Here is a 27,986-nt window from a genome sequence, read left to right as displayed (position 1 = left end):
CAATGGGCCATCCGGACGCCCTCAGCAGGCTACCACTACCGGAAACAGGCCCCGACCCAGCACCTGCACAAGAGGTTATGAGCCTGGAGCTGCTTCCCGACCGCCCCATTCAGGCACAAGAAGTTGCACACCATTCCAAGAAAGATAGGGTCATCTCCCGGGTCCTGGACTGGGTGTGGAGGGGATGGCCCAGCAGCAGCCCTGGGCCAGAATTCACTGGCTACACAACCCGCAAACATGAACTGTCGGCCCACAAGGGGTGCCTGTTATGGGGAAGCAGGGTCGTTGTTCCCCAGCCCCTCCGCAAAAGGGTCCGCACAGCCCTACACGAGACACACCCAGGGGTAGTAAGAATGAAGGCCCTGGCCAGGAGTTATGTGTGGTGGCCGGGGATTGACGGAGAGATAGAGGCCTGGGTCAAACACTGCCAGGCCTGCCAAGAATCCCGCCCAGATCCCCCAAGGGCCCCAGTCCAGTCCTGGGAGTCCACCCGAGCACCATGGTCACGCTTGCATGTGGACTTCGCTGGCCCCTTTCAGGGGAAAACATTCTTCATAGTGGTGGACTCCTACACCAAATGGCTGGAAGTCGCACTGGTACCATCCACTTCTACATCCGCAGCCATCCGGGTACTACACAGGCTGTTTGCAACCCACGGGCTCCCTGACACTCTCGTCTCAGACAATGGGACTGCATTTATGTCAGGAGAATTCCAAACCTTCACAGCGCAGAATGGTTGAAGTGCCGATCAAACTTCAGTTTTGCGCTCTATTAATTCCAATTAGCAGTACTGGGGATGGTTCAGATTCTGGGGCAGTGATTTTGGCCAGCAGAGGGTGTCACAGGGCCAGCCTACTTTCCCTTTAAAGGAAACTTGGGTCTCCAGCTGTTTTTGGACTACAACTCCCATCATCCCTAACTAGCAGGACCAATGGGAAGGGATGATGGGAACTGTAGTCCAGGAGCTGCTGGGGACCCAAGTTTGGGAAAGCCTGCTTCAAAGCAACTTTTCCATTTTGCCCACAAAGATGGGACCTGTCCATGTTTGTATCTTTTTGTACGTTGTTTTTCCTCATGACTTTTGTGCGTTTATTTTTTATTTTTTAAGAGGGCAAATTGAAAGCGAAATTGTATGGCAAGTTGCAGAAGAATAAAAGGTTGTGTTTGAAAAAACCCCACCAGAAACTGGGGGGTGGCATCCTTAAATATTTTATTGGGGGTGGGGCAAAGGCCCCTAGGCCTTTAAGAGTTGGTGCCTATTCCCTACACCCACAGGTCTCAGGAATGTTACAACACAAAAACACAAAACACCACGTTAAAAGTGCATTAGATGTCAATCAACCAAAGGCCTGCTTATAAAGGTGTGGATTTAAAGGTAAAGGTAAAGGGACCCCTGACCATTAGGTCCAGTCGTGACCGACTCTGGGGTTGCAAAGCTCATCTCACTTTATGAGATGTACAGCTTCCGGGTCATGTGGCCAGCAGCGCATGGAAACACCGTTTACCTTCCTGCCGGAGCGGTACCTATTTATCTACTTGCACTTTGGTGTGCTTTCGAACTGCTAGGTTGGCAGGAGCAGAGACCAAGTTACGGGAGCTCACCCCGTCACAGGTATTTGAACTGCCAACCTTCTGATCGGCAAGTCCTAGGCTCTATGGTTTAACCCTTTGCCCGGGTCCTAAAGCTGTATAATGGTTTTGCCGACCTTTGTATGGATTCTTTGATGGGAAGTTAGTTTGCTGCTCTGATTGAAGCTCTTTCCACATTCCACACACTGATAGAGATTCTCCCCTGTATGAATTCTTTGATGGAAAGTGATACTGTGGCTGTGACTGAAGCTCTTTCCACATTCAAAGGACTGATAGGGTTTTCCCCTGTATAATTTTTTTTTTAAAAAAATATTTTTTATTAAACAATTTCAGCATAACAATTTATCCACCCTCATAATCAATTACATTATTTCCCCCTCCCCCCCAACCCTCCCTCTCCCACCCACCATGGACTTCCCTCAGCTCCCCTCCCTGATTTCTTTGCATATATTGTTTTCTGCATGTTATAAAATTGTACATATCCTTGCCTTATCTATCATGTGTTCAACTAATAAATTTATGGATGTTTATTGAAAACCTGCCAAGGACTCCAGTTTATTTTGATGTCTTTTTAGATAGTTTGTAAAAAGTTCCCATTCTTCCTTGAAGTCACAGTTGTCCTTTTCAAACAGTTTATATGTCAATTTAGGCAATTCCACATAGGTCATCAATTTTTCTTGCCACTGTTCTTTCATTGGGATTTCCTCATTCTTCCATCCTTCTGTGAACAAGACTCTCGCCACTGTTTTAGCATACATAAATAAATTCTTTCTTTTCCTTGGCAGGTCTTGTCCTCCAATCCCTAACAAGAATATTTCTGGGTTTTTTTACATATGTCAATTTGAACATATTTTTCAATTCATTATATATCATTTCCCACAATTTTAAAACTTCTCTACATTCCCACCACATGTGATTATAAGTCCCTTCTTTTTCTTTATATTTCCAACATATATTTGACCCAGTTTTATACATTTTTGCTATCAGTACTGGTGTAATATACGAACTATACATCATTTTCATATAGTTTTCTTTCAAAAGAGAACAGTCTGTAAATTTCAAATCTACTTTCCACAATTTTTCCCAGTCCTCAAATTGTATGTTATGTCCTATATCTGGTGCCCATTTGATCATGACCGATTTTTCCCTCCTCATCTTTTGTTTCCTGTTCTAGCAAAATATTATACACTTTCTTCAGCTGCTTCACTTCTTCTATAACTCCCTTTTGAAATCTAGAAAATGTATAACTAAATGCTTTCTTATTATCTTCCTCATAGATTCCACGTAATTGTTTGTAGTGTAACCAACTCTGCAAATCTTTTATTTCCTCATAGTCTTTTAATTTCCATTTCGTTTCTTGATTCTTCAGCTAATCTCTGTATGTATGCCACATCCCTTTCTCTCTCTCCTGTATGAATTCTTTGATGGGAAGTGAGAGAGGAACTCTTAATGAAGCTCTTTCCACATTCCACACACTGATAGGGTTTCTCCCCTGTATGAATTCTTTGATGGAAAGTGAGAGAGGAGCTCTGACTGAAGCTCTTTCCACATTCCACACACTGATATGGTTTCTCCCCTGTATGAATTCTCTGATGCTTAGTGAGATCGGAGCTTTTTCTAAAGCTCTTTCCACATTCCCCACACTGATAGGGTTTCTCCCCTGTATGAATTCTTTGATGGGAAGTGAGAGAGGAGCTATCAGTGAAGCTCTTTCCACATTCCACGCACTGATAGGGTTTCTCCCCAGTATGAATTCTTTGATGGAAAGTAAGAGAGGAGCTCTGACTGAAGCTCTTTCCACATTCCACACACTGATAGGGTTTCTCCCCTGTATGAATTCTTTGATGGGAAGTGAGAGAGGAGCTATCAGTGAACCTCTTTCCACATTGCATGCACTGATAGGGTTTCTCCCCTGTATGAATTCTTTGATGGAAAGCAAGACTGTGGCTGTAAATGAAGCTCTTTCCACATTCCACACACTGATAGGGTTTCTCCCCTGTATGAACTTTTTGATGGGAAGTGAGTTTGGAATTATCAGTGAAGCTCTTTCCACATATCACACACTTATAGGGTTTCTCACCTTTATGAATTCTCTGATGCTTAGTGAGATCGGAGCTTTTTCTGAAGCTTTTTCCACATTCCCCACACTGATAGGGTTTCTCCCCTGTATGAATTCTTTGATGGGAAGTGAGAGAGGAGCTATCAGTGAAGCTCTTTCCACATTCCACACACTGATATGGTTTCTCCCCTGTATGAATTCTTTGATGGAAAGTGAGAGAGGAGCTCTGATTGAAGCTCTTTCCACATTCCCCACACTGATAGGGTTTCTCCCCTGTATGAATTCTCTGATGCTTGGTGAGATCAGAGCTCATCCTGAAGCTCTTTCCACATTCCCCACACTGATATGGTTTCTCCCCTGTATGAATTCTTTGATGTGAAGTGAGAGAGGAGTTATGAGTGTAGCTCTTTCCACATTCCACACACTGATAGGGTTTCTCCCCTGTATGAATTCTGTGATGGGAAGTGAGGGAGGAGCTATCTGTAAAGCTCTTTCCACATTCCATGCACTGATAGGGTTTCTCCCCTTTGTGAATTCTTTGATGGGAAGTGAGATGGGCACTCTGACTGAAGGTCTTTCCACATTCCACACACTGATAGGGTTTCTCCCCTGTATGAATTCTGTGATGGGAAGTGAGATCAGAGCTCTTCCTAAAGCTCTTTCCACATTCCACACACTGATAGGGTTTCTCCCCTGTATGAATTGTTTGATGGAAAGTGAGACTGTGGCTGTGACTGAAGCTCTTTCCACATTCCACACACTGATAGGGTTTCTCCCCTGTATGAACTCTTTGATGGGAAGTGAGTTTAGAACTATCAGTGAAGCTTTTTCCACAATCCACACACTTATAGGGTTTCTCCCCTGTATGAATTCTTTGATGGGAAATAAGATGGGAGCTCTGACTGAAGCTTTTTCCACATTCCACACACTGATAGGGTTTCTCCCCTGTATGAATTCTTTGGTGGGTGGTGAGATCGGAGCTCCTCCTGAATCTCTTTCCACATTCCACACACTGATAGGGCTTCTCCCCTGTATGAATTATTTGATCGGAAGTGAGATTGGAACTCTGAGGGAAGCTCTTTCCACATTCCATGCACTGATAGAGTTTCTTTCCAATGAAATTTTGTTCATGGGAAGTGGATTGGGAGCTCTGACTGCAGCTTTCTCCATACTCCAAATTTTTATGTGGCTTCTCCTCTCTGGGGATTTTGTTGTGGTCACCTTTGTTCTCGATTTCCAATTCATCACAATCTGCAATGGAAACAAAAATGGATTAGAGCCTCAGGAACAAATGGAGAAGAACTGAAGGTAATTGGGTGTGTGTTCATTACCTGTGTTGTTTGTTTATTATAAGATTCTGATGAGGTGTTGAATTTTGCTTTATTTGATATACAGTAGTGGTCAAAATTGTGGAAGCCTTTTAGAAAAAAGTGTATTTCAGAGGTTTGATGGCTCAAAACACCACTTCTTTTGGTTACAGATAGGTAGCCGTGTTGGTCTGCCATAGTCAAAATAAAAAAATTCCTTCCAGTAGCACCTTAAAGACCAACTAAGTTAGTTCTTGGTATGAGCTTTCGTGTGCATGCACACTTCTTCAGATGTTTCAGTGTATCTGAAGAAGTGTGCACTTCTTTGGGGATATCATAAAGTTATATATCAATGGAAAGATAATTTAATCAAGAAAGCAATCCAACAAAGTTTCTTCAATTACCTGTATTTTATCAAACGTTATAGCCAAATAACCAGAAAAAGGAGGCACCACTTGCTTAGGCTGACATTTTCAGTGTGTTATGTGATTGCTATCAAGTTAGTTGGTTTTTTGTGTTCTTTCATTTAGTGAGGTTGTAAAACATAATAAAATTATAGAAATGGCACAAAGCGTTGACTGGTCACCCAGAAAGCAATGTAAGATTGTACTATTAAGTGAACAAGGCTACAGTTATGAAGAAATTAGATGAAAAGATTAGGAAAAACTTAACCAAAGCTGGCCTTTCTGTATTTTTGAAGAGGTATAAGGATACTCAGTCACTAGAAAATCAGACTGGTTAAGGCAGGAAAGGGTCACAAAGGCAAGTGACGATCGAAGAATGGAGAGACTGTCCCTACATGACAGAAGAAAATCATCTGGGTGTATACAAGATGACATGGCGCAATGTAATGTGAAGTTAAGTGCAAGGACTGGTCTAAATGTTAGAATTATAAGGAAAAAGCCATTGTAATCTCTTAAGCAAAAGTTGAAAAGATTAAACCCGTGTTAACTGGACAGTGGAACAATGGGACAGTGTTATTTGGAGCGATGAGACCCAAATCTCCTTGTTTGGTAGTGATGGCATGAAACATGCAAGGAGAAGAATCAGAGAACATTTACATCCTACTTGCATTACACCGACCGTGAAACACCCAGAAACAGTAGATCCTTGACTTACGTACGGCTCTACTTTTGTACCATTCCAGTTATGACCTTCATTTGGTGCTTCGACTTATGAACTTTCCTCTAGAGACAGAGGTCTTGCCAGCAGCCCGGAGCTCGCCCAGCCGGCTGCAGGGCAGTGATGGAGCCTTTGCCGCTGGGGAGAGGCCTTCAGTTTACTGGAACTCTCCCCGCCAGCTGCAGAGCAGCACTGAGGCCTCTGCTGCCGGGGAGAGGGCCCCATCCCACCCTCGAATCTGTGGAAGAGGTGCTGCCTGCAAGAGGCATAGCAGGGCGCACTGCAGCCCCAAACCCTGCCGAGGAACCAACCTGAGGAAGTCTAGAGAAGAACCTGGCCTGGCAAGAAAAAAGCATGACCCTGGCCAAAGTGAATCAGCTCTTTACTGACCGTTGCTCTACCACCAGCTTATAGCCAGATAAGCCCACCCATCCACAGTGCACGTAAGGGGGAAAAAAGTTTATTTTTTTCATCAACAATGCTGTCTTATTTATTTTATTGTACAGTACACTGATTATTGCCTTCATTTTATGGATCTATGGTCTTGTTAGAGAGTAAAATCCATGTTAAATTGCTGTTTTGGGGCTGTTATTCATTGTCTAGAATGGATCAATTCACTTTTCCATTACTTTCTCTTGAAAAGGGTGCCTCTACTTATGTACGTTTCTAGTTATGATCGGACCTCCGGAATGGATTATGGTTGTAAGTTAAGCTTCCACTGTAGTGTGATGATCTGGGGTTGTATGGCAGCAAAAGTGTGGGCAGAATTTGAATCATTAATAGGAATGTAAATGCCCCCAAATATATAAATGAAATACTTGAGCCCAAACTGAAGCGTTCCACAAGTGATCTTTTCCCAGATACTGAAGCATTTCTATATATATTTATACAAATCTTTCTTTCTTTCTTTCCTCTTTCAACAGGATTCAGCTCCATGTCGTTGCTGTGTGCAAAAGCTGCTTTAAAGATAATCCTATTGCACTGCTGGAATGGCTTGGGAATAGCCCAAACATTAACCCAATCAGAAATCTATGGCGCCAACTGTGGTGTTTGTACTGAGCCCCCAGTCACCTCACGGACTATTGACCCGTACTCCACTAATCCGCTGCCACCAACCAGTTGGCCAGTTAAAGCAAAATGGAATCCAGCATAGATGGGAATTTCCAGAAGGATTTCCTTCTATTACAAAGACAAGAGGTTCAAACTAAGTAGCCTTCAGGATCTGGAAAAATTCTCCAGAAGATATGATAAAGAGTTGGGAAAAGTGGAGAAGGTAAGACCAGGACAAGACCAGTCTGAAGAGGAGAAAGGGAGAGGGGAAGAAGAGGAAGAGGAAGAGGAGGATAATAATAACAAGGACCCCCAAGTTTGATAGTAGACTTAAACAAACCAGAAAAAGGCTCTGAAAATACTTTCATGGAATGTGAATGGACTTAAAAATAAAAATAGAAGGCAGGCACAAAATCAAACCTGTCTTGATTAAACGGAATTTAGATATAACCTGTTTACAGGAAACACATGTCGCAAGGAAACATAAGAGGATTTTAAGAACTAAAAGATTGGGGAAAGACTTTATTGCCTCAGACACAAACAAGAAAAGAGGGGTTGTATTGTATATAAAGGAGAAATATGACCCAAAATTATTTTATAAAGATGAGGAGGGGAAAGTGCTGATACTGCAAATTACGTTCCAGGGGGGAAAGGTAATCATGTGGGAATCTACGCACCTAATGACAAAAAAGCCGACTTTTATTCGAAGCTCAATGAAACATTATCAGAATTTTTGGATCAGAGAGTGATAGTAATGGGGGATTTCAACAGTGTGGTTATTCCAGATTTGGATAGATCAACGAAAAGGTGAGACACAAATGAAGGGAAACTACCAAAAACATACAGTGGTGCCCCGCAAGACGAACGCCTCGCAAGACGGAAAACCCGCTAGACGAAAGGGTTTTCCGTTTTGGAGGCGCTTCGCAAGACGAAGTTCCCTATGGGCTTGCTTCGCAAGAAGAAAGCCCATATGGAAATCTCCGGGACAGCGGGGAAGCGCAGCGCGTCTTCCCCACTGTCCTCGGACCTCCTCCGAAGCCGGGCGGCGGGGCGGGAACACCTTTGGAGGTATTAAACAAGAATTTGAGAGAAGTGTCAGAAATCAGAGGTATTAAGGTGGGATCGAAAGTGTTTAAAGTAAAAGCGTTTGCTGATGATTTAGTTTTAACATTAGAAGACCCAAAGAACAGTGTACAGTGTACAAAAAGCCCTAGAGAGAATGGAGGAATTTGGAAAAGTTGCGGGATTCAAACTCAATAGAAATAAGACCAAAATGCTTTTAAAAAATATGAATAAAGAAGAGACAGAGGAATTGCAACACAGGACAGGAATTATGGTGGTTAAGAAAGTGAAATACCTTGGAATTTGGTTGACAACAGGGGAAAAAATTGTATAAAGATAATTATGAAACCACATGGAGAGAGATTAAGAAGGATTTAGAAATTTGGAACAGTTTGAAATTATCCTTTTTGGGCAGAATATCGGTGATTAAGATGAACGTTTTACCTAGAATGTTATTCTTATTCCAAACAATTCCATTGATTAAAAGGACAGGACAATGTAGAGAATGGCAAAAAATAGTGTCAAGATTTGTCTGGCAGGGAAAGAAGCCGAGGATCAAAATGAAAATGTTGATACATGAAAAAGAAAGAGGTGGATTTGCCTTACCAGGTATGAATCTCTATTATGAAGCATCCTGTCTCATATTGTTAAAGGAATGGATAACATTGGAAAATACGGACCTATTGGATTTAGAAGGTCATGACAACAGGTACGGGTGGCACTCGTACCTGCGGTATGATATTTTTTAAACCACGTGATCAGAAGGTCAATTTATGAAGTATGGGAAAGAAACAAATATTTATTGGAAAGGAAAACTCCATGGTGGATATCGCCAATAGCGGTACTGACAGTTAAAAAAGTAAATATGGAAGGAAGGTGAGCCACCTATGAGGAAATTATTAGAAAAATGGAACAAGGGTTAAAACTTAAACCATAAGAGTAAAGAGAGGGCATGTTTACAGGTTGGTTGCAATACCATCAGGTGAATGATATATTGAGTGAGGATAAAAGGAAAGCCGGGTTTAAGGATAAAAAAATCAAGATTTCAGTTAGAATTAGAGGAAGGCAGAGGTAGAATACTATCTAAGATATATGATTTGTTATTAGAATGGTTTCAAAAGTTGAAGAGGTGAAAGAAGCAATGATAAAATGGGATATAGATTTTAGGCATACTATTGAACTGGATGCATGGCTAAAATTATGGAACAAAAGTATGAAATTCACGGCGTGTACGGCTTTAAAAGAAAATTTAATGAAGATGATATATAGGTGGCATTTAACACCAGTAAAACTGGCGAAAATGTATAGGATGAGGGATAAGAAATGCTGGAAATGTAAAAAGGTGGATGGAGACTTCTATCATATGTGGTGGACTTGTGATAAAGTCAAGAATTTTTAGGAGTTGATCTATAATGAACTTAAGAAAGTACTTAAATATACCTTTCCCAAAAAACCAGAGGCTTTTTTGTTGGGTTTGATGGGGAAGGAGGTTAAGAAAACAGACGAAAGGCTATTTAAGTACGCCACAGCTGCGGCAAGGAATATATTGGCCCCAAACTGGAAATTACAATAAGTTCCCACCATTGTGGAGTAGCAGACGAAAATGATGAACTACACGGAATTAGCCAAACTGACTGGCAGGATTCGGGATCAGGACGATCAGAGATTTCAGGAAAGTTGGAGTAAATGTACTGTGTACTTAAAGGATAATTGTAAAAAATTTAAAAACCCTGGCAGGATTGAAATAACTCCTACAATGTATAAGACAGATACAAGGTTACAAATTAAAATACGCGACTGGAGAAAATAAGGGATACCTGCTGAAGGGAAGGAGGGAAGTCACAAGCTTGGCAGAGCTAAAAGTATATATGTGATTTAATGTATTGTAAAATGACGGTGTAAAGAAAACAATAAAAATTGATTGGTAAAAAAAAAAAAAAAGTTAATGTTCTTTTTATATGGGATCAGATTATAATTATTTATGTTTCATGTTTATATATATGTTGGAAGCCACCCAGAATGGCTGGAGGAACCCAGCCAGATGGGCAGGGTAGAAATAAAAAATTATTATTATTACTACAGTGGTACCTCCATTTAAGAACAGTCCTCTTCCGGAAAATGTTAAGTTTATTATTATTGTTGTTGTTGTTATGGGATGAATTTTGTTTGGCCCAGTCATGGCATCCCCTCCATCTCCAATGTCAGTCGTCTCTTTGGTCAATCCAAGACTGACAGGAGCAAAAACAGAAAACCTGAAGCTATTTATCTTTCTGAAGCTGACATTGAATATGGCCTGGGCAGTTCAGACCAGCCCAATCGTGGTAGAAAAAGGAATAATTTGAAGAAGATTGTTCAAAGAAAAAACTGTAATTTACTGTTTATTGTGGGGGTGTTAGGTTCCCAGGTGTTGCAGGGGGCGCTGTTGAGCTCTGTGAAAATATATGAGGTTGGTCACATAGAGGTATTTTTTGTATTTCCAGGCAGATATGACGATCACACAGGGAGCCTTACCAAGAGAGGCCACGATCCCACGATTCTCCTGCATGACGTCCTTATGCAGAGCTCTCTGGTCAGGATCCAGCAACGCCCACTCCTCGTCCGTGAAACGAACAGCGACATCTTCAAAGCACACTGGACCCTAAAAGAAAAAGGGAAAAGTCCTCCTCTGAGACAGCAGAAATATGATCTGCTCCACAATGCTCTGTTGTTTCCTTCCTGTTAATTGCGGTGTTGTTTCAATAGGATTGCTTTGCTGCACATTTTATTTATGGATGCTTATTTTATTCTGCATTTCAATTATGGGTATTCGTCTTTGTCCAAATAGGTGGTACTCCACCTTGTGTTTTCAGGCCACTATTTGTTCTCATTTGTCCCCTGCTTAGAAACAAATTTTTGCATTCAGTTATCAATCTAGAAATAAAATAAGCCTCTTTTGGTCTTGGATGATCTAGCAGAGATTCCTGCACTGCAGGGGGTCTCCTGGGTCTGAGAGACAAGCAGGGAGGGTGGCTTCTGGCAAAAGGAGAGGGAGCCCCCGGTGGTTCCTCCTTCTCTAGACTCACCTCAGCCTCTCGACCTTCCTCTCCCACTCGCCTCCTTCCTCTTCTGCCTCTGATTCTGCACTGCATTCTGCCACAGAGTCTCCCAGCTCACTAAGCCCTGTTTCCCCTTCAGCTTCTGACACCTCCTCTTCCCAGTCTTTTCCCTCTTCTTCCTCTGACCGCTCATCCTTCCTCCACCTCCACTCCTTCGGCTCTGAGCCATCTTCCCTTCCTGGTTCCCCGGCTGCTTCCTCCCACCATTCCTCTGTGCCCAACCAGTCCATGACATTGCTCCATCCCTCGGCCTCTGTCCCCACAAGGCAGCTTCCCCTGACCTGATCTGGTTCCACAGCCGCTGCTTCCCTTCTGCCCCCATGAAAAGGCGGATCAGGAGGTCTTGCCGGCATCCTTCTGCCACCTGCAAGAGAAAAAAGGTAAGCAGGATGCCAGGAGTGCCTGCTTCTCTCACAGGTGAAACAGGGTGTCAGAGCTGCTTGAAGATCCTAGCTCACAGAGGATCACGCTAGCCAGCGGTCATTAAGTAAAAGTCTTTATTGAATTACAGTTTCCATTCTCACGCTGCTGCGCGCAACTCTACGCCTAGTAGCTAGGTCGGCGAAGCTCCGTCTGAGTCTCCGCCCTGTGTGCACCAACTTAATATCCTAGCCTTGCTCCACCTTTTCCTCCTGACTGTCCTCCTCTGGGTCCCTCTACCCCCCGGGGCTTCTTCCTTCCGGGATTCTTCTGACGCTGACCCAGACCCTCCTGCCTCCTTGCGCCGGGCTTTAGGACCTGGCTCTCTTTCGGGGCTGCTTACTGCGCCGCCTTCCTCTGCATTTGAACTTGGCGCGCGCGCCCAACCTTCCACTTTCCTCTCAACCGTTTCTTCGCTCCCCGATGGAGGTGTGGCCATCCCCGACTCATGTCCTCCCTCCTGTGGAGGTGTGGCCACTCCTGACTCATGTCCTCCCTCCTGTGGTGAGCTGCCAGCGCTTCCCCCCTGGCTCCCTTCCTCTTCCCTGCTTCCTGGCGGTGACGCTGGTCCCGATTTCCAGCTGCTCCCCCCTGAGTCCTCTCTGGCTCTGTCTTCCTGGGGTGCCCCCCTAGACTCCCCCCTTGCCCTCGCCACTGGTGCTCCTTTCTGTGAATCCTCTGATTCACTGGAAAGACTAGGAGATCTCGGGTCGTCGTCGTCACTCATCTTTTCTTCTGCCTCCTCCCCTTCGCTCTCTGTTTCCTCCCTTGCCCGTGCTTCTGCTCCTAAACCCCTGACATCCATCCCCCCCTCGAAGCCCCCCATTCCCCCCTCCCCTCCTTCCGGTGCTGGAGCTGGGGGCTGCTGTTGCAAAGGGACGAACGTCGGGTATCGGTCGCTTCCCGTGGCAGGCCTCCATCTGAAGTCTCCCGGGTCTTCCTCCCCGCTCTCGTCGACGACAGTCACCTCCGCTTCCATCTCTGTGCCGCCGTGCTCGAAACCAGGGTCGTCCCCGAAAACGTCCATGTCCGTCTCTCCCTCACTTCCTCCTGTCGGTGTTGCTCGTCCTGGGCCTTCCAGCCACCGTCTGCGCCACTGCTCCTCTGGCCTATCGTCCCACCAATACGAGGGTTCTGATGCAGATCCCGAGGGTGACCCCTCCGGGGAACGGACGTCTTGTGTCGGGTCCTCGTCCGAGTCGAACCCCCGGAAAGTGCTGGCCGAAAGTGTGGGCGTGAAAAGCCAGTCGTCAAAATATTCTGCTGGCATAGGTCTATGGGGAAAGAGGGCATGAAACTCGTCTTTGAGGAGAGGTTCGTCCAAGGCGTAGCCCGGCACCCAGCTGTTCGCACTGGCCGGGGTGCCCTCCTTGGCGAGAAAGTATTCTACCCCCTCTTCCCCCCATCTGGAGTCCAAAATCTCAGTGACTTCGTTGATGCGCTCCTTCTGTGCCACTTCCGCGTGCCCTGTTCTGTCTCTGACCGGACTCGGCGCTGTTCCGGGTTCCTGGAACCTGTGCGGTGCCTTGTAGGGAGTGAGCACCGATCTGTGGAATACCGGATGCATTCTGGAACCCTCCGGAAGTGCCAGTCTGAAAGCTACCGGGTTGACCTGCTCTTCGACTTGGTAGGGCCCCAGTTGCTTATGCCCTAGTTTCTTCTTGGCCAACGACCTGGCCGGCACTGCGTGGGCTGCTAACCAAACCCAGTCTCCCACGTGGAGCTCTTCTCCAACCCTTCTGTGCTTGTCTGCTTGTACCTTGTATGCGTGCTTGGCCAGCTCCAGGTGGCGCCTCAGCTGATCGTGGACCTCCTGCAGCTCCGACGCGAACGCATCTGCTGTCTGCGGCTCCCCCTCCCCCATTCTTTCCAGTCCCGGGAAGGTTCTGGGGTGCCTCCCGTTGTTGGCGAAGAACGGCGTGACCCCCGTGGACATGTGCTTCGTGTTGTTGTAGGCGAACTCGGCAAGCGGTAGGTAATCCACCCACGTCGCAGGCTGTTGATTTGCATAACATCTCAGGTACTGCTGCATGATGGCATTGACCCGCTCCGCTTGCCCGTTGGTCTGCGGGTGTCTCGCCGACGCCAGGTTGATCTTGACGTTCAGGAAGCCCATCAGCTTCTGCCAGAAATTCGAGATGAACTGCCGCCCCCGGTCGGACAGAATAGACCGTGGCAGACCATGAACCTTGAACACGTGGTCTATGAACAGTTTGGCGGTTTGCTCCGCCGTGGCCACCTTCGCACACGGAATGAAATGCGCCATCTTGGAAAACAGGTCCACCACCACCAGCACTGCCGTCTTGCCCCTTGAGCTGGGCAGATCCGTGACAAAGTCCAGAGCCACACTTTCCCAAGGTTCGACCGGAGTTTGCAGCGGTTCCAACAGTCCGGCCGGCGGTTTGTGCACTGGTTTGGCCCTCTGGCAGGTGTTGCACCTCGCCACGTAGTCTGCGACCTCCCCTCTCATTCCAGGCCACCAGAAATCCCTGGCTACTAATTCCACCGTCTTCTCCTTGCCAAAGTGCCCGGCCGTGGGCGCGTCGTGCAGCTGCTGCAGCACCTTGGCTCGAAGTTCGTCTCCCGGCACGTAGATGGCCCCTTTTCGGATGAGCAATCCATCTCGTAGCCGGAAACCGTCGGCCGCTGCCTTGCCCCTTTGCACCTCTGCCATCTTTGCTTGTGCGAAGGAGTCCTCCTGCAACGCACGTCGCACCGCCTCTAGGTCCACGGTCGCCGCGGCGCACGCCCACACTGCTGGTGCGAAGATGTGCATGGCGGCCGCTGGCGTTGCGTCCTCCAGATACTGTGGCTTACGGGAGAGAGCGTCTGCCATGATGTTGGTGTCCCCCGGGACATACTCTATTCGGAAGTCGAAGTTTGCAAAGAACTCAGCCCAACGTATCTGCCTCTGGTTCAGGAACTGTGCCGTGCGCCAGTGCTCTAGATTCTTGTGGTCCGTGCAAACCTGCACCGTGTGCTTGGCGCCGATCAGAAAGTGCCTCCACGCCTTGAACGCTGCGTGAATGGCCAGCAACTCCCTGTCCCAGATGGTGTAGTTCTGTTCGGACTTGCTGAGCTTCCTGGAGTAAAACGCTCCCGGTCGCCACACCCCCTGCGGGTCTTTCTGCAACAGGACCGCCCCCACGGCTCTGTCCGAGGCGTCTGTCTCCACCCTCATCGGCTTGCTGGGGTTGACATGAAGCAGCTGCTCTTCCGACGCGAAGAGACGCTTGAGTGCCTGAAAGGACTGCTCCGCCTGCGCTGTCCAAACGAACTTCTTCTTCTTGGAGCTAAGCGTGTCAGTGATGGCCGCTGTCTGCATCGCGAAGCCCTTGATAAACTTGCGATAGAAGTTCGCAAAGCCGACAAACCGTTGGACCTCCTTCCGGTTGCGCGGACTCTTCCAATCCAACACCGCTCGAACCTTGGCGCTGTCCATGGCGAGCCCCTTGTCAGACAGCTTGTAGCCCAGAAAATCCACCTCCGGCACGTCAAATTGGCACTTCTCCAGCTTGGCGTAGAGCCTATGTTGCTTTAGCCTGCTCAGCACTTCCTTGACGTGTCCGTCATGCTCCTGCTGCGACTCCGAAAAGATCAGGATGTCATCTAAGAAACAGACGCACGTCTTGTAGAGAAGTCCCGCCAACACGTGATGCATAAACGCTTGAAAAACGTGGGAGCCATTTTGCAATCCAAAAGGCATAACTCTATATTCGTAGGTCCCCAGTGGCGTGAACATGGCTGTCTTCCACTCATCTCCTTCCCGCATGCGAATGAGGTTGTACGCCCCCCGCAGGTCCAACTTGGTGAACACTCTGCCCTTCCGTACCTTTGCGAGGAGGTCGTCAATACGGGGCATGGGGAAGTCCGATGGCCTAGTCAGACTGTTCAAAATCCTGTAATCCACTACCAGTCTTTTCTGGGGCGTGTCCCGCTTCTTAACAAAGAATACGGGACTGCCCCCCACTGCCCTCGACTCCCGGATGAAGCCGCGTTGCAAATTATGGTCAATGAACTCTTTGAGTTCCTGCAGTTCGTCCTCTGACATGGAATACAGTTTCCCTTTAGGCAGCGCCGCCCCCGGCAGCAGGTCAATTTTGCAGTCATATGGTCTGTGAGGGGGTAGCCTGTCTGCCTCCTTCTCGCAGAAAACTTCCAAAAATTCAGCGTACTTGTGTGGAATCGCTTGCAGCGTGCCTAGCAGCAGCTGTGACTCCTCTTCCTCTCCTTCCTGCCTGGGCACGATGCAGTGTTCAGCACAAAAGGAAGAGCCGAAGGTCAGCTGCCTCTGGTACCAAGCCATCGCTGGGCTGTGCTTGTCCAGCCAACTCATGCCCAATACAATGGGCGTGTCAGATAGTCGAGTGACGTTGAAGCTGATGATTTCTCTGTGATTCCCAAGTCGCATCACCATTGGTGGCGTCTGCTTCACCACTTGCCCCCCGAGCAGCTCCCTGCCATCCACCGTGACAACCTGCAGGGGCAGTGTGGCCGGCAGCAACTGCACAGCGTGCCTGTCGACAAAGTCCTGCCCTATAAAGTCCGCATTGCTGCCTGAGTCAATGGTGATTGGCACGTCCATGGTGATTCCATTGGGCAGTTGGAGAGACGCTGTGAGCCTCACTACTGGTTTGGGCGGGAGGGGGTTCACGGGCTGTAAAATCGCTGGGGACTGCGTCACTAACACGTCTGGCTGGGCCCCAGTGCCTCTTCCTCCAGCCAGACAGCCTCGTTTCCCTGCTGTGGTCCTCCTTGCTGTGTTGCTGCAGTCACCATTGCTGAGGCTGCAGTGAGCTTGTGGGGCCTCTGGGGACACTCTTTCGCCATATGCCCTGGCTCCTCACAGACGTAACACTTCCTGTTCCCTCTAGGAGGCTTCGCTTTCACTGCTGCTGGTGCTAGGGCTCTGGTTGCTGACTGAGCCCTTGCACCTCCCACCTCCATAGGTTCGGCTCCTCCTCCTGGCGGAGGCGTGGATTGCGCCCGCGCTGCTTCCCTGGGAAAGAAGGAGGGGCCCCCGGCTGGTTCGCGCCCTCCACGCCCTTCGTCCCTGTTCCACGGACGTCCTTCCAGCCTCACCCCCACTGCCAGTGCCCTCTGAACGACCTCCTGGGTGGTTCGGGGTCTCTCCCCCCTGGCGATCTCATCTTTAATCGAGTTATGCAGCCCCTCCCAAAAGAGGTCTCTTACAGGAGCCGAATCTCTGTCCCATTCCAGGGCACTGACCAAGGCGAAAAAGCGGGCATGGTACTGCCTGACGCTGGCCCTCCCTTGTCTCAGCCCATGCACCTCCTTCCGTGCAAGATCCACGTCAATACTTGATAAAAAACACCCATCCATTGCTTTAATAAAGGCATCTGCATTCTGTAGCGCCGGATCCTTATCTCTCCATAAATTGCGTAGCCATGCTCTCGCATCCCCATGCAGATGGGACATGATGAACCCCACTCTCTCTTGTTCATCTCTAAAGTCTTTATGCAGCAGTTGCAGTGCGCACAGTACGTCGGCTCTAAAGTTGGGATACTGTTGCAGGTTCCCATCGAAGTGAGAGACCAGCCCGCCTGTCCGTCTCGCCAACCCAATGCCCTCCTGCCGGGGTGTCTGCTTTGTCAGCACGTCTAACCTGACCTGGAGATCCCTGCAGGCTGCGGCTGCTTCCTCCTCCCTCTTCCTGGATGCTAGAGCCTCGGCGTTCAGTTGTGCCACCGCGTTTCTGAGTTCCTCTATCTGCTGCTCAGCCGTCATGTCGTCTGCCGTTCGTGAGCTTGCTAGTAGGCACCTGTGTCTCTCCCCTCCTCGAGGCTGTAGATGCCCACAAGTAGAGACGGAGCTTACTGTCAGAGCTGCTTGAAGATCCTAGCTCACAGAGGATCACGCTAGCCAGCGGTCATTAAGTAAAAGTCTTTATTGAATTACAGTTTCCATTCTCACGCTGCTGCGCGCAACTCTACGCCTAGTAGCTAGGTCGGCGAAGCTCCGTCTGAGTCTCCGCCCTGTGTGCACCAACTTAATATCCTAGCCTTGCTCCACCTTTTCCTCCTGACTGTCCTCCTCTGGGTCCCTCTACCCCCCGGGGCTTCTTCCTTCCGGGATTCTTCCGACGCTGACCCAGACCCTCCTGCCTCCTTGCGCCGGGCTTTAGGACCTGGCTCTCTTTCGGGGCTGCTTACTGCGCCGCCTTCCTCTGCATTTGAACTTGGCGCGCGCGCCCAACCTTCCACTTTCCTCTCAACCGTTTCTTCGCTCCCCGATGGAGGTGTGGCCATCCCCGACTCATGTCCTCCCTCCTGTGGAGGTGTGGCCACTCCTGACTCATGTCCTCCCTCCTGTGGTGAGCTGCCAGCGCTTCCCCCCTGGCTCCCTTCCTCTTCCCTGCTTCCTGGCGGTGACGCTGGTCCCGATTTCCAGCTGCTCCCCCCTGAGTCCTCTCTGGCTCTGTCTTCCTGGGGTGCCCCCCTAGACTCCCCCCTTGCCCTCGCCACTGGTGCTCCTTTCTGTGAATCCTCTGATTCACTGGAAAGACTAGGAGATCTCGGGTCGTCGTCGTCACTCATCTTTTCTTCTGCCTCCTCCCCTTCGCTCTCTGTTTCCTCCCTTGCCCGTGCTTCTGCTCCTAAACCCCTGACACAGGGCATCTCTAACTACAGGTGGGCCTTTGAGAAAGACTTACCTACTGAGAGTATTTGGACGTTTGTGACCATTTCATATGTTTGTTTGTGCAGAAATACATCTCCCCTCCTCTGGACCCTTGTTCCCAACTGTCTCCCCCCAAAACAAGATGAAAAGAACCCTCAGATGAGTTGGAAAACCAAGAGAATGAGACCAGTGGAGAAAAACCACCTTCCTCCTTACGCAGTGACCTCTCTCTGGTGTCCAACGGAGGCCTCTCTGCCTCACAGGAATCCAGGTCCATTTCTGCAAAGAGATCCTTTCCCTGAAAAAGAAACAAGGATTCAAAACAGAGAATGGGGAGAAATACTAGAAAGAGAATGACAAAGACTTGAAGGGTGCGAGATCTCATTCCACGGATGCTTTCCCGATGGGCCATCAGCAGACCATTATGGGATGTTCTCCGTCCTCTTTGGAGCCCCTTGGGAGTATCCAGAGGAAAGTCTCTCTCACCTGCTTTCTCTCCTCTGCCTGACTCAGGAGGAAACCTTCGGCCAGGGCCACCGCCTGGGAACTGGTCTCCGCTCCGCAGTCCCTCACCCAGCTCTCCATCTCCAGGGGAAGGACAGCCAGGAACTGCTCCAAGATCACCAGGTCCAGCATCTCAGCTTTCGTGTGCCTTTCTGGCTTCAGCCACAGATGGTCAAGGTGGTAGAGTCGGCTGCAAACCTCTCGGGGTCCTTTGGCCTCCTGGCAGCAGAACTGTCTCACCTGCTGGCTCTGCACCTCTGAGCGGAGGGTGTCCTCCTCACCCAGGATCTTCTGCACAGAGTTTTGCCAGAATCCCCCACTGCTCCCAGTTTGGTTGGCATGGCCTCTTCCTGTTCCAGGGCCAGCTGAGTCTTGCTCATCCATCTGTGCTCTCAGGAAGCCTCTGAGAGATCAGAAGGAACCCTTTGGTCTTCTGCCAAGTTCTGTCCGTCTAAATGAGAAGCTCTAGCAAATCCTACAAAGCAAATACATTGTTCTGTTACAGAATTTCTAGGACAGGAGGGGAAATGGTTCCCTGAGCAAGCATGGATGAGTCCTGCTCGGAACCAGGGCTGGACTGCACCAGATCCCAGACCATGAGCTATCTTTCTGAAAAGAAAGAGGAGGAAGAGGAGAAGAAATAAGTTTCTAGGCTTCAAGCAATGCAGAATGTGGAGGCAACGGAAGGGATTTCTGTCAGATTAATCAACCTGGTTTCTGCTGCCTTCCAGTCAATGAATGAAGTCAGAACCGAATGACAAGGGAGTCATTTGTATCTTGTGATAAATGGATGCTTTTCTCTAGTGGGGGTCCTCACCTGGGGGTCCTCTGGAGTTGCTCCCCCCACCCCCACCCCACCCCCACCCCACCCCCACTCCCTGCTTCTGTCTCCTTTTCTGCAATCTCTGCCGCTGTCCAGACAGATTCGTGGGGTGAGAGCTCTTTTTCTTTGCCCTGAGGGCCAGGAATGTATCTGGCCAACCCCCTGAGGGCCAGGTGGGTGGGGCCAAAGACATCTCCCTTGATTTTTTGTTGTTCTGTTAAATAGCTTAACACAAACTGGTTTGCAATGCAGCAGCCAGCCTCTTTATTCCTGGCCTCTCTTTCCTACTTTTCCTTCCTTCCTGCCCGTTGTTTTTTTTTTTTGTGGGGGGAGGGGGCTAGTCCATCTCCTCGTTCAGCTTTGGAAAACCATTTGCACATGTTTCCTCTGTTGTGCAATGACGCTGAGTGACGTCACACAGAGTTAAAGTCCCAGGGACTCCTTTGTTTAAAGAAGGGAGATTTCGTGGGAGTCAGGGATCCTCTGATCTGCAGGAAGGAGAGCGTGGCAGACCTGGCCCCTCCCTGGCAGGACCCTCTCCTCCCTGATTTGGGGTCCCCCCTGCAGGAGCAGATCAGCCCCCCCCCGCCTCCTCCCCTGCTGCAGCCCTGGGACCCCCCCCCCACCGTCTCCCCACTGCACCCTCTGGGGGGAGAGAGAGGAGACTCACCAGATGCAGCCCTTGCAGCAGAGACACCAAAGCAAGGAAAGGACTGGGGAAGGAGGGGCCTTGGCTCTGGAGGACCAGCCCCCCTCGCTTCCTGTCCTCTCTAGGAAGGCAGCTCACTTCCCTTTAACCCTTGCCAAGCCGAGTCCCTCCAGCTCAGCCCTCTCTCGCTTGGCAGATTCTCAGATTCGTATTATTTTTTATGCATTTAGGGGGGCATCTGCCAATGCCCAGATATCCTTTTGGGGGTGAAACCAGAGGAAGAGCTTGCAGGGAAAAGGGCTTTGCAGGAGGCAAGGAAGCTCCTCCTAGAATTCAGGAGTGGAGAGATAGGAGGGGATCCCAGGGTCATCTAGTCCAACCCCCAGCAATGCAGGAATCTCAGCTAAAGCATCCATGGCAGATGGCCATCCGATCTCTGCTTAGAAACCTCCAAGGAAGGAGAGTCCACCACCTCCCAAGGGAGACCTTTCCCCTGCCCAACTGCTCTTAGATGTCCCTCAAGGCAGCGGGTCCTGTGTTCTAGCCCTGCTGAAACCATTGCACTGGCTGTCAAGGAGGAACCATGCGAGGTTCAAAAGAAATAAATCCTATTTTCATCATAAATGAGTAATACGTTCTTATGCACGCTTATGCACACAACAAAAGTATGTCATTTCCCTTTCCAGAAATAATAATTACTATTGATCAGGTGAGTGTTCTCTTTCAAAAGCGGCTGGTGGAATCTCCACGCTTGCTAATAGCATAACATTGAAAGGCTAGTGAAATATGGGGAGCCCTAGAGCATCTGCTTGGCATGCAGAATGTCCCAGGGTCAACCCCTGACATCTCCTGCAAGGGCTGGGCGAAATCCCTGCCTGAAACTCTGGGGAGCTGCTGCCAGTCAGTGTAGACCAGGGGTCCTCAAACTATGTCCTGCGGGATGAATCCTGCCCTCCAGGGTCGTGAATCTGGCCTGCACAGCCATTTCAGAACCCGCCAAGTGTCCGAGGCTGAAAGCATCTCGCCGCCCACTCAGTCATTCCTCGCGCAGCACTGAAGTAAACGCCACTGGTGTTGTGGCAGCTCTACCAATGAAAGACCAGGGGGTTTCACCTGGGGACGGGGAAGTGTTGTCTTTTGGCTTGAAGAGTGAAGTTCAGATTGGTGGAGGAAGGCAGACTTGGGTCGATTTGGTTTCGTTACTTAGAAGTTTACTTTAAAGGTGGGAGAAGGAATTTAATCCTATTTCTGTAAGGGGCACAGGGGTCTTTCCACTCATGTGGTTTACATGCTCTGAAAGTTGGGATCCATTTTGTTATTTAAATTTTAAAAGGGTGGAGTGTTACCAGATATTGACCATCTTGTTAGCCTGGGGCAGGGGTCAGCAACCTTTTTCAGCCGTGAGTCAGTCCACTGTCCCTCAGACCATGTGTGTGTGGGGGGGTCAGACTATATTTTGTTGGGGGGGGTGAACCAATTCATATACCCCACAAATAATCCAGAGATGCATTTTAAATAAAAGGACACATTCTACTCATGTAAAAACTGATTCCCGAATCATCTGCAGGCCAGATTGAGAAGACGATTGGGCCACATCCCGTCCCCAGGCCTTAGTTTGCTTACCCCTGGCCTGGTGAGCCACATTCTGGTTGAAGGAAGCCAGGATTAGTCTGGGTGTCCCTCCCCTGCAGTAGGACTTGGAATCCAGGAGAAAACTCTTGGAATAGCCTTTCCAGGTGCTCAGGGACGGACTCACCTGTCCCCATGTCCTTCTCTTTGCAGATGTGCTGTGGTTGCACATCTCTCCCCCAGAGGTGAGTATTGGGGAGAACCATAGCAGGGACTCAGACCTGCCCTCCTTGCCTCCCACTCTCGGATGTGGAGAAGCCCTCCCTTTGTGAGGAACTGACAGACTTGACTTTTGCCTTTCAGCTTCTGGATGAAGATCAGCTGCTGGAGTCCCAAGTTGCGGGTGGCATTGGCTCAGGAAAACCAGGTCTTGACCCACACCGTTCATCAGCTAAGCAATGCAGCTACAGTGCTTCAGCAGCGTTTGGACGCCTTACCAGCTCCTGGTGCCGACGCCCCAGCTTCTGGCAAGTATCCAGTGGCCCTACCAGAGAAATTCATTAGGTCCCCGGCCAGCTTTCCCATGTTTCTTGCCGAAGCCAAGCTGTATATTCAGGGGTGAGCCCGGAATTTCCCTGATGACTGCACCAAGGTGCACTTCCTGATCAGCTTGCTGAAGGACCGGGTGGCCAAGTGGGCATTGCCGCTGCTCCGGCAAGACTCTCCCTTGCTGACAGACTATACAGGGTTTTGCAACCATCTGGAAACCGCGTTCGGCAACCCTTAGAAGGGGAGTCAAGCCAATCGGGCAATTCAGTGGTTGAAACAGGACAAGTCCACAGTGGCCACCTACGCCACAGAATTTTGGTTGTTGGCACAGGACTTGTTCTGGAATGACTGCAGTCTTCAGGACCAGTATCTCGAGAGGCTTTCAGATGAGATACTGGACCAGCTGGCCATGATGGATCGCCCCGCCACGCTGGATACCCTCATTCAACAGAGCCTGCTGATAGACGATCGGTTGGAGGACCGTCGCCAGGCTCCGGGCCGCCAGCACTCCCAGCTCCCAGCTCCAGTCCTTCCCAGCAGTTTCACGGTCACAGCCAAGTCGCTGGAGGAGCCAATGCAGCTTGGGGGAGCGCGGCCTCGCCTCTCCCCCTTGGAGAAGACTCGAAGTCTGGAGGGGAACATGTGTCTCTACTGCGGCGGGAGTGGACACTATGCCCAATCCTGTCCCGAGAAAACGCCGGCCACAGGGAAATGGCCAACCCCAGTAGCCGATGGCCCAGGCTACCTGGGGTCCCAGACATCGCATGATGGGCCCTCACCAGTGGAATTGCAACACCTCATGGTTCTGGTGGGTCTATACCCCCTCTGGCGGGCCCTGGATTCTCACCTACGCTCTGGTAGATTCAGGGGCAACCCGCTCCTATATGGACTCTGCCTTCACCGCCCATCATCAGGCGCCACTCCAGGACAAGCCAGAACCGGGACAGGTGGAGGAAATTGATGGACGGCTCCTGCGCTCGGGTGCCATTACTCAGGAGACTCAGCCCTTGGTCCTGTGTCACCAGCAGCACCGGGAGGTCGCACCTTGGACATTGCCACCATGCCCCGGTTTCCCCTGGTGCTAGGGATGGACTGGCTGGAGTCTCACAATGTTCAGATCGACTGGGTCAATCAGACTGTGCGCTTCCCAGACCTGTGTCCCCATGCTCGGTCTGAGATGCTAGTGGCTGCCCCCACGGGGGAAGCTGTGTCAACGCTCCCCGCTGTTTACCAGGACTACCAAGAAGTGTTTGAGGAACAGGGGCAGACCAGCTGCCGCCTCATTGGTCTTTTGACTGCGCCATAGACCTCCAGCCCAGAGTGACCCTGCCTGTGAGCCGCCTGTACTGTCTTACGGAGCCAGAGCGCTAAGCCTTGTAGGACTTCCGTTGCAAGAACCTGGAATGCTGGTTCATTTGGCCCTCTACCTCGCCCACCGCCGCTCCAGTACTCTTCATTAAGAAGTGTGGGGAGCTTCGTCCCTGCCATGATTACCAGGCCCTGGATAAGATTACCATCCCAGACCTGTATCCCTTGCCCCTTATTGCAGAGTTGCTGGAGAGGGTGCAAGGGGCGCAGATGTTCACCAGTCTGCACCTTCGGGGAGCCTACAATTTGATTCGGATCCAAGCCGGGGATGAGTGGAAGACAGCATTTGGGACACGGTATGGGGAGTTTGAATACCTGGTAATGCCTTTCGGGTTGTGCAATGCGCCTGCCGTGTTCCAACGGTATATCAACCACGTGTTCCAGGACTTGCTAGACAAGTACATGGTGGTGTACTTAGATGACATTCTGATTTACTCCCACGACCCAACTTGCCACCAGGGTCATGTCCGATCCATGTTGCAGTGCTTGCGAGAGCAACGCCTGTATGCTAAGCTCAGCAAGTGAAAGTTCCACAAGCGGTCAGTGGACTTCCTCGGTCACCAACTCTCCACCTGATGGGGTGCAGATGGATCCCGGGAAGGTGGCAGCAGTTCAGGAGTGGGCGGCACCCCGGAAGCGCAAGGACCTACAGCGGTTCCTGGGGTTCGCCAACTATTACTGGACCTCCATTGTGGACTATGTTCATCGCGCCACCCCACTGACCCGACTGCTGTGCCCCAAGACACCGTTCTCCTGGGACAAGGAGGCAGAGGTGGCGTTTCAGGGGTTGAAAGCCTGTCTCCAGAGGGCGCCGCTTTTACAGCATCCTAATCCCTCTCGTCCCTTCATGGTGGAGACCGACGCCTCCAGTACGGCTCTCGGTGCCGTCTTGTCCCAGTAGCACGGTCCTGATGCGGGGCTGTTACTCTGCGCCTACTATTCCTGCCAGCTTCTTCTGGCAGAGTGTAACTATACCGTGTGGGAGCGGGAACTACTGGCCATCAAGGTGGCCTTTGAGGTCTGGGGCCATCATCTTGAGGGGGCAAGACACCTGGTGGATGTGAGAACTGACCACCGGAACCTGGAGTACCTCCAGACTGGGTTGACCACTTGCCATTGGAGGAGTTAGCTTACAACAATGCGGTGAACACCTCCACCCAGCAGACCCTGTTCCAGGCCACTTACGGTTACCATTTGCATTTGTTCCCGGACATGCTGCCAGCATCTGCAGTCCCCATGGTGACTGATTGGCTCCAGGAGCTCCAGTCTCAGCACCAACTATTGATGGAGCAACTGCACCACGCCAAGGATGCCTACAAGGCCCAGGCCGACCGCCGTCACCAAGTGGGACCGGAACTCCACATCGGCGAGCCATGGGGCTATATAAATTCTAATTGGACTCCGTTGGAATTGGGCAAGTGTATCCGGGCTGCAATTAGCTTTTTGGTCCCTTAGGATGGCGCGTTGGAAGATGGCCGACAATAACATCTCTCTGACCCACACGAGGTAATTTAGGGGCTGCTATGGGAAGTAGGCAGCCTTCCCTTCCCCCCAGGATGTGGTGGGATCCTGTCTTGCCAGCGGTGTTCACAATGCACCCCCTGATCCGAGAGATGGGGGTGCCGTACACTTGGCATGAGCCCTCGGTGAAGTCAGCTCTTCCTGATGCCGATTCCAATTAGCGCGTGCTGGTTGCTTCAGCTCGGAATTATAATTGGAAACAGATGATTGGAAATGAGGCTGAAGCAAAAATATCAAGCAAAGCTCGACGATACGGCTGCTGAGTAATGGATCTCTGCGACCGGGAGCGACAGACGGATACGTAAATCTTTTGATGTGTCACCACCAAGAGACTGTATGTTTGGAATGAAGGGGGGGGTGGAGGAAAAACTCTTTTTTCTTCTTTATATGATGTGACAAAAATAACCCTCCACACCAGAAAGAAAAAAGATTGTCGCGTTTTTTAAGAATCATAAGCAGGATTCTAAGAACTGTGGGGGAATGTGGAATACAAAAGGAGAGAAGATTGGTGAACGGTGAGGAATTTTTATGACGCAGTTAAAAAATGGCGTCTCTCCAAGACAGGCTGCCGGAGAAAGAAAGACGGGGGGGGGGGGAGAGAGAATCAGGAATGTTGGAAAGAGAAGGAGTGATGGAATTGAAAGTTTGACCTGACAGAGCCCCCTGATCTACTTGATTTATTTGGCTAGCCTGGAAAAATAAAGGACAAACCGAAGATTAATTTCGTTTACGGAAGTGTCGAACAGAGGCTGTCCTGGGCTGATATAGCTTCTGAAGAGAACCCACACAGAGACGCCAGCTTTCAGTCTGCTTGTGAGAATCATCAGAGATCGCAAAGAAAGGAATGTACGACTACAACAAGATGGAGAAAAAAGTAATAAAGGACTATCCAGATTGAAGTGGATAGAACTGATTAATTAATGCAGTAAAATAAGTGATGTCTGGACTTATCCGGAATTTTGGACTCGTGCGGAGCTTGATATATGCGTACCTTCAAAAATTTAAAATTTGGCTGTATGATTTGGAACCAATGTGTTACCGGAAAAATCCGAGGGCTCCCTTAGACAAAAAGCAAAGACACCAACCAGAGTAAATTGAAGCAAATCAGCAGCCTGTAGGCTTGGTCTTTATTGAAGAAAGACTGTCGCAACAGGGTGCTCCCCTCACTAGTAGGTGAGAGGAAAGACCCAGAAAAATAGTGTGCAAGGTCTTATAAAAACTTTTGAAATTCCCCTCCTCTAGGTCAAGCCCACCCCCAGAAACATCATACATACATCACAGAAGGGGTGTAACCCAAGACCACCCCTCAGATACATCACACCTACATCACAGAAAGGAGGGGTTGAGGGAGGAGTTGTGGTGGTAACCTGAGTGTCCTGTCACCTGGCTGGTTCTTCCTTTCCCCCTGCCCATGAGTCACTTCCAGGAGACAAAGGGGAGTTGGCAGTTTCCTGCCCCCAGAGGCAAGATCTGATCATTGTCCTTTGTTTCAGTCCATGCTGAATCCACTCCCATATGCAAGTTCTTTGTGATCTTGATTGTCTTCTGTCTGGGATCATCAGGGTTGGCATAGCAACTGGGCAGGGCTCCTGTGGATGTGCTGGTATGGTGAAGGGATTATGGCTGACCAGAACCAAGCCACCCCCCTTTGATAGTCCTTGTCATATGGAGTAAAATAAAAATGGAACAGTGCAAATCTGATGTATGGTTGATTTTTCTATGAATTTATAACAGAAATGTGGCGTATGTAGTGTGTGAGTGTGAGTGTGTGTGTGTGTGTGTGTGTGTGTGTGTGTGTGAAGTTTGTACAAACAGAATGATTGAGGTGGGGGGGTTCCTGCTACAAATGTGATTTGAATAATGTGATGTGATCGCCCTGTTAATAAAAATTATTTTTTTAAAAAAAGATAACAGAGAGGGGGGGATTTTTGGCTTCAACTGCCAAAGGGTTTTCCCCCTCTTTTTGCTTGCTTGCTGGAAATAGGGTAAAGGCCGGTGGTGATTTCTTATGCACAGATATGGAAAAGCAGAACTAATCTTTACATGGACCTAGGAAGGGTTGTGCCCATGCTCATTGGTTTGATTTTGCTGCAGTATATGAATATGTAATTGTCAGAGCTGCCTCAGGTCCCAGCTCACAGAGGACCAACGCCAGTATCTCTTTATATACAAAAGTCTTTATTAAAGTTCATAATTAGTTTAACAACCGAGGCGTGCAGCTCTACATCTGAATCCCTAGACCGCCGAAGCTCCGTCTGAGTCCCCTCCCCCTGTACACCAGTTCAAGACTCTCGCCTTGCTCCACCTTTTCCTCTGTTCCTTTCTCCTCTGGGTCCTCCTGCCCGCCGGGGTCTCACCCTTCCTGGACTCTTCGGACGCGGATTCCTCTGACTCCTCCCCCTGCTTCCGGCGGGCTTTGGGACCTGGTTCCCAATCCGGATTTTCTGCTGTCCCGCGCTCCTGCACATTTGAACTTGGCGCGCGCGCCCAGCCTCCCACTCTCCTCCTAACGGCTACACTGCTCCTGTCACTGCTTCCCCCTTCGGGGATGCCAGCTGGGCTCGACTCCTCCTCCCTGCTTGCCGGAGGAGACGCTGACTCTGACCTATGGGACTCTTCCCCCCCACTACGCTCTGGTGGGGAAGCTGGCCCTGATTTC

General features: G+C 49.6%; 1 protein-coding gene across 2 annotated transcripts in view; it reads right to left on the bottom strand.

Moving 5' to 3' along the window:
• Positions 1–2,746: 2,746 nt before the first annotated feature.
• LOC310705065 (uncharacterized protein) overlaps positions 2,747–27,986 on the bottom strand; it is a 177,096-nt gene continuing 151,856 nt past the window's right edge. The window contains exons 2-6 of one of the 2 annotated variants that reach the window (XM_083499404.1): positions 18,831–19,323; positions 18,561–18,642; positions 11,567–11,649; positions 10,702–10,828; positions 2,747–4,900 (exon numbers count right to left, since the gene is read on the bottom strand). In XM_083499404.1, the coding sequence (XP_083355530.1) occupies positions 2,919–4,900; positions 10,702–10,828; positions 11,567–11,649; positions 18,561–18,642; positions 18,831–19,232 (2,676 nt within the window). In that variant the 5' untranslated portion in view covers positions 19,233–19,323 and the 3' untranslated portion in view covers positions 2,747–2,918. Of the gene's footprint in view, positions 4,901–10,701; positions 11,368–11,566; positions 11,650–18,560; positions 18,643–18,830; positions 19,324–27,986 lie in introns of both variants that reach the window. The other variant, XM_083499405.1, reaches the window with a different exon arrangement.

Source organism: Podarcis liolepis, assembly GCF_965112155.1.
Source record: "Podarcis liolepis genome assembly, chromosome: 4".
In the NCBI taxonomy this organism is placed as follows: Eukaryota; Metazoa; Chordata; class Lepidosauria; order Squamata; family Lacertidae; genus Podarcis; species Podarcis liolepis.
Note: the sequence above shows the minus strand (reverse complement) of the source record. Positions and strands in the feature narration are given on the sequence as shown.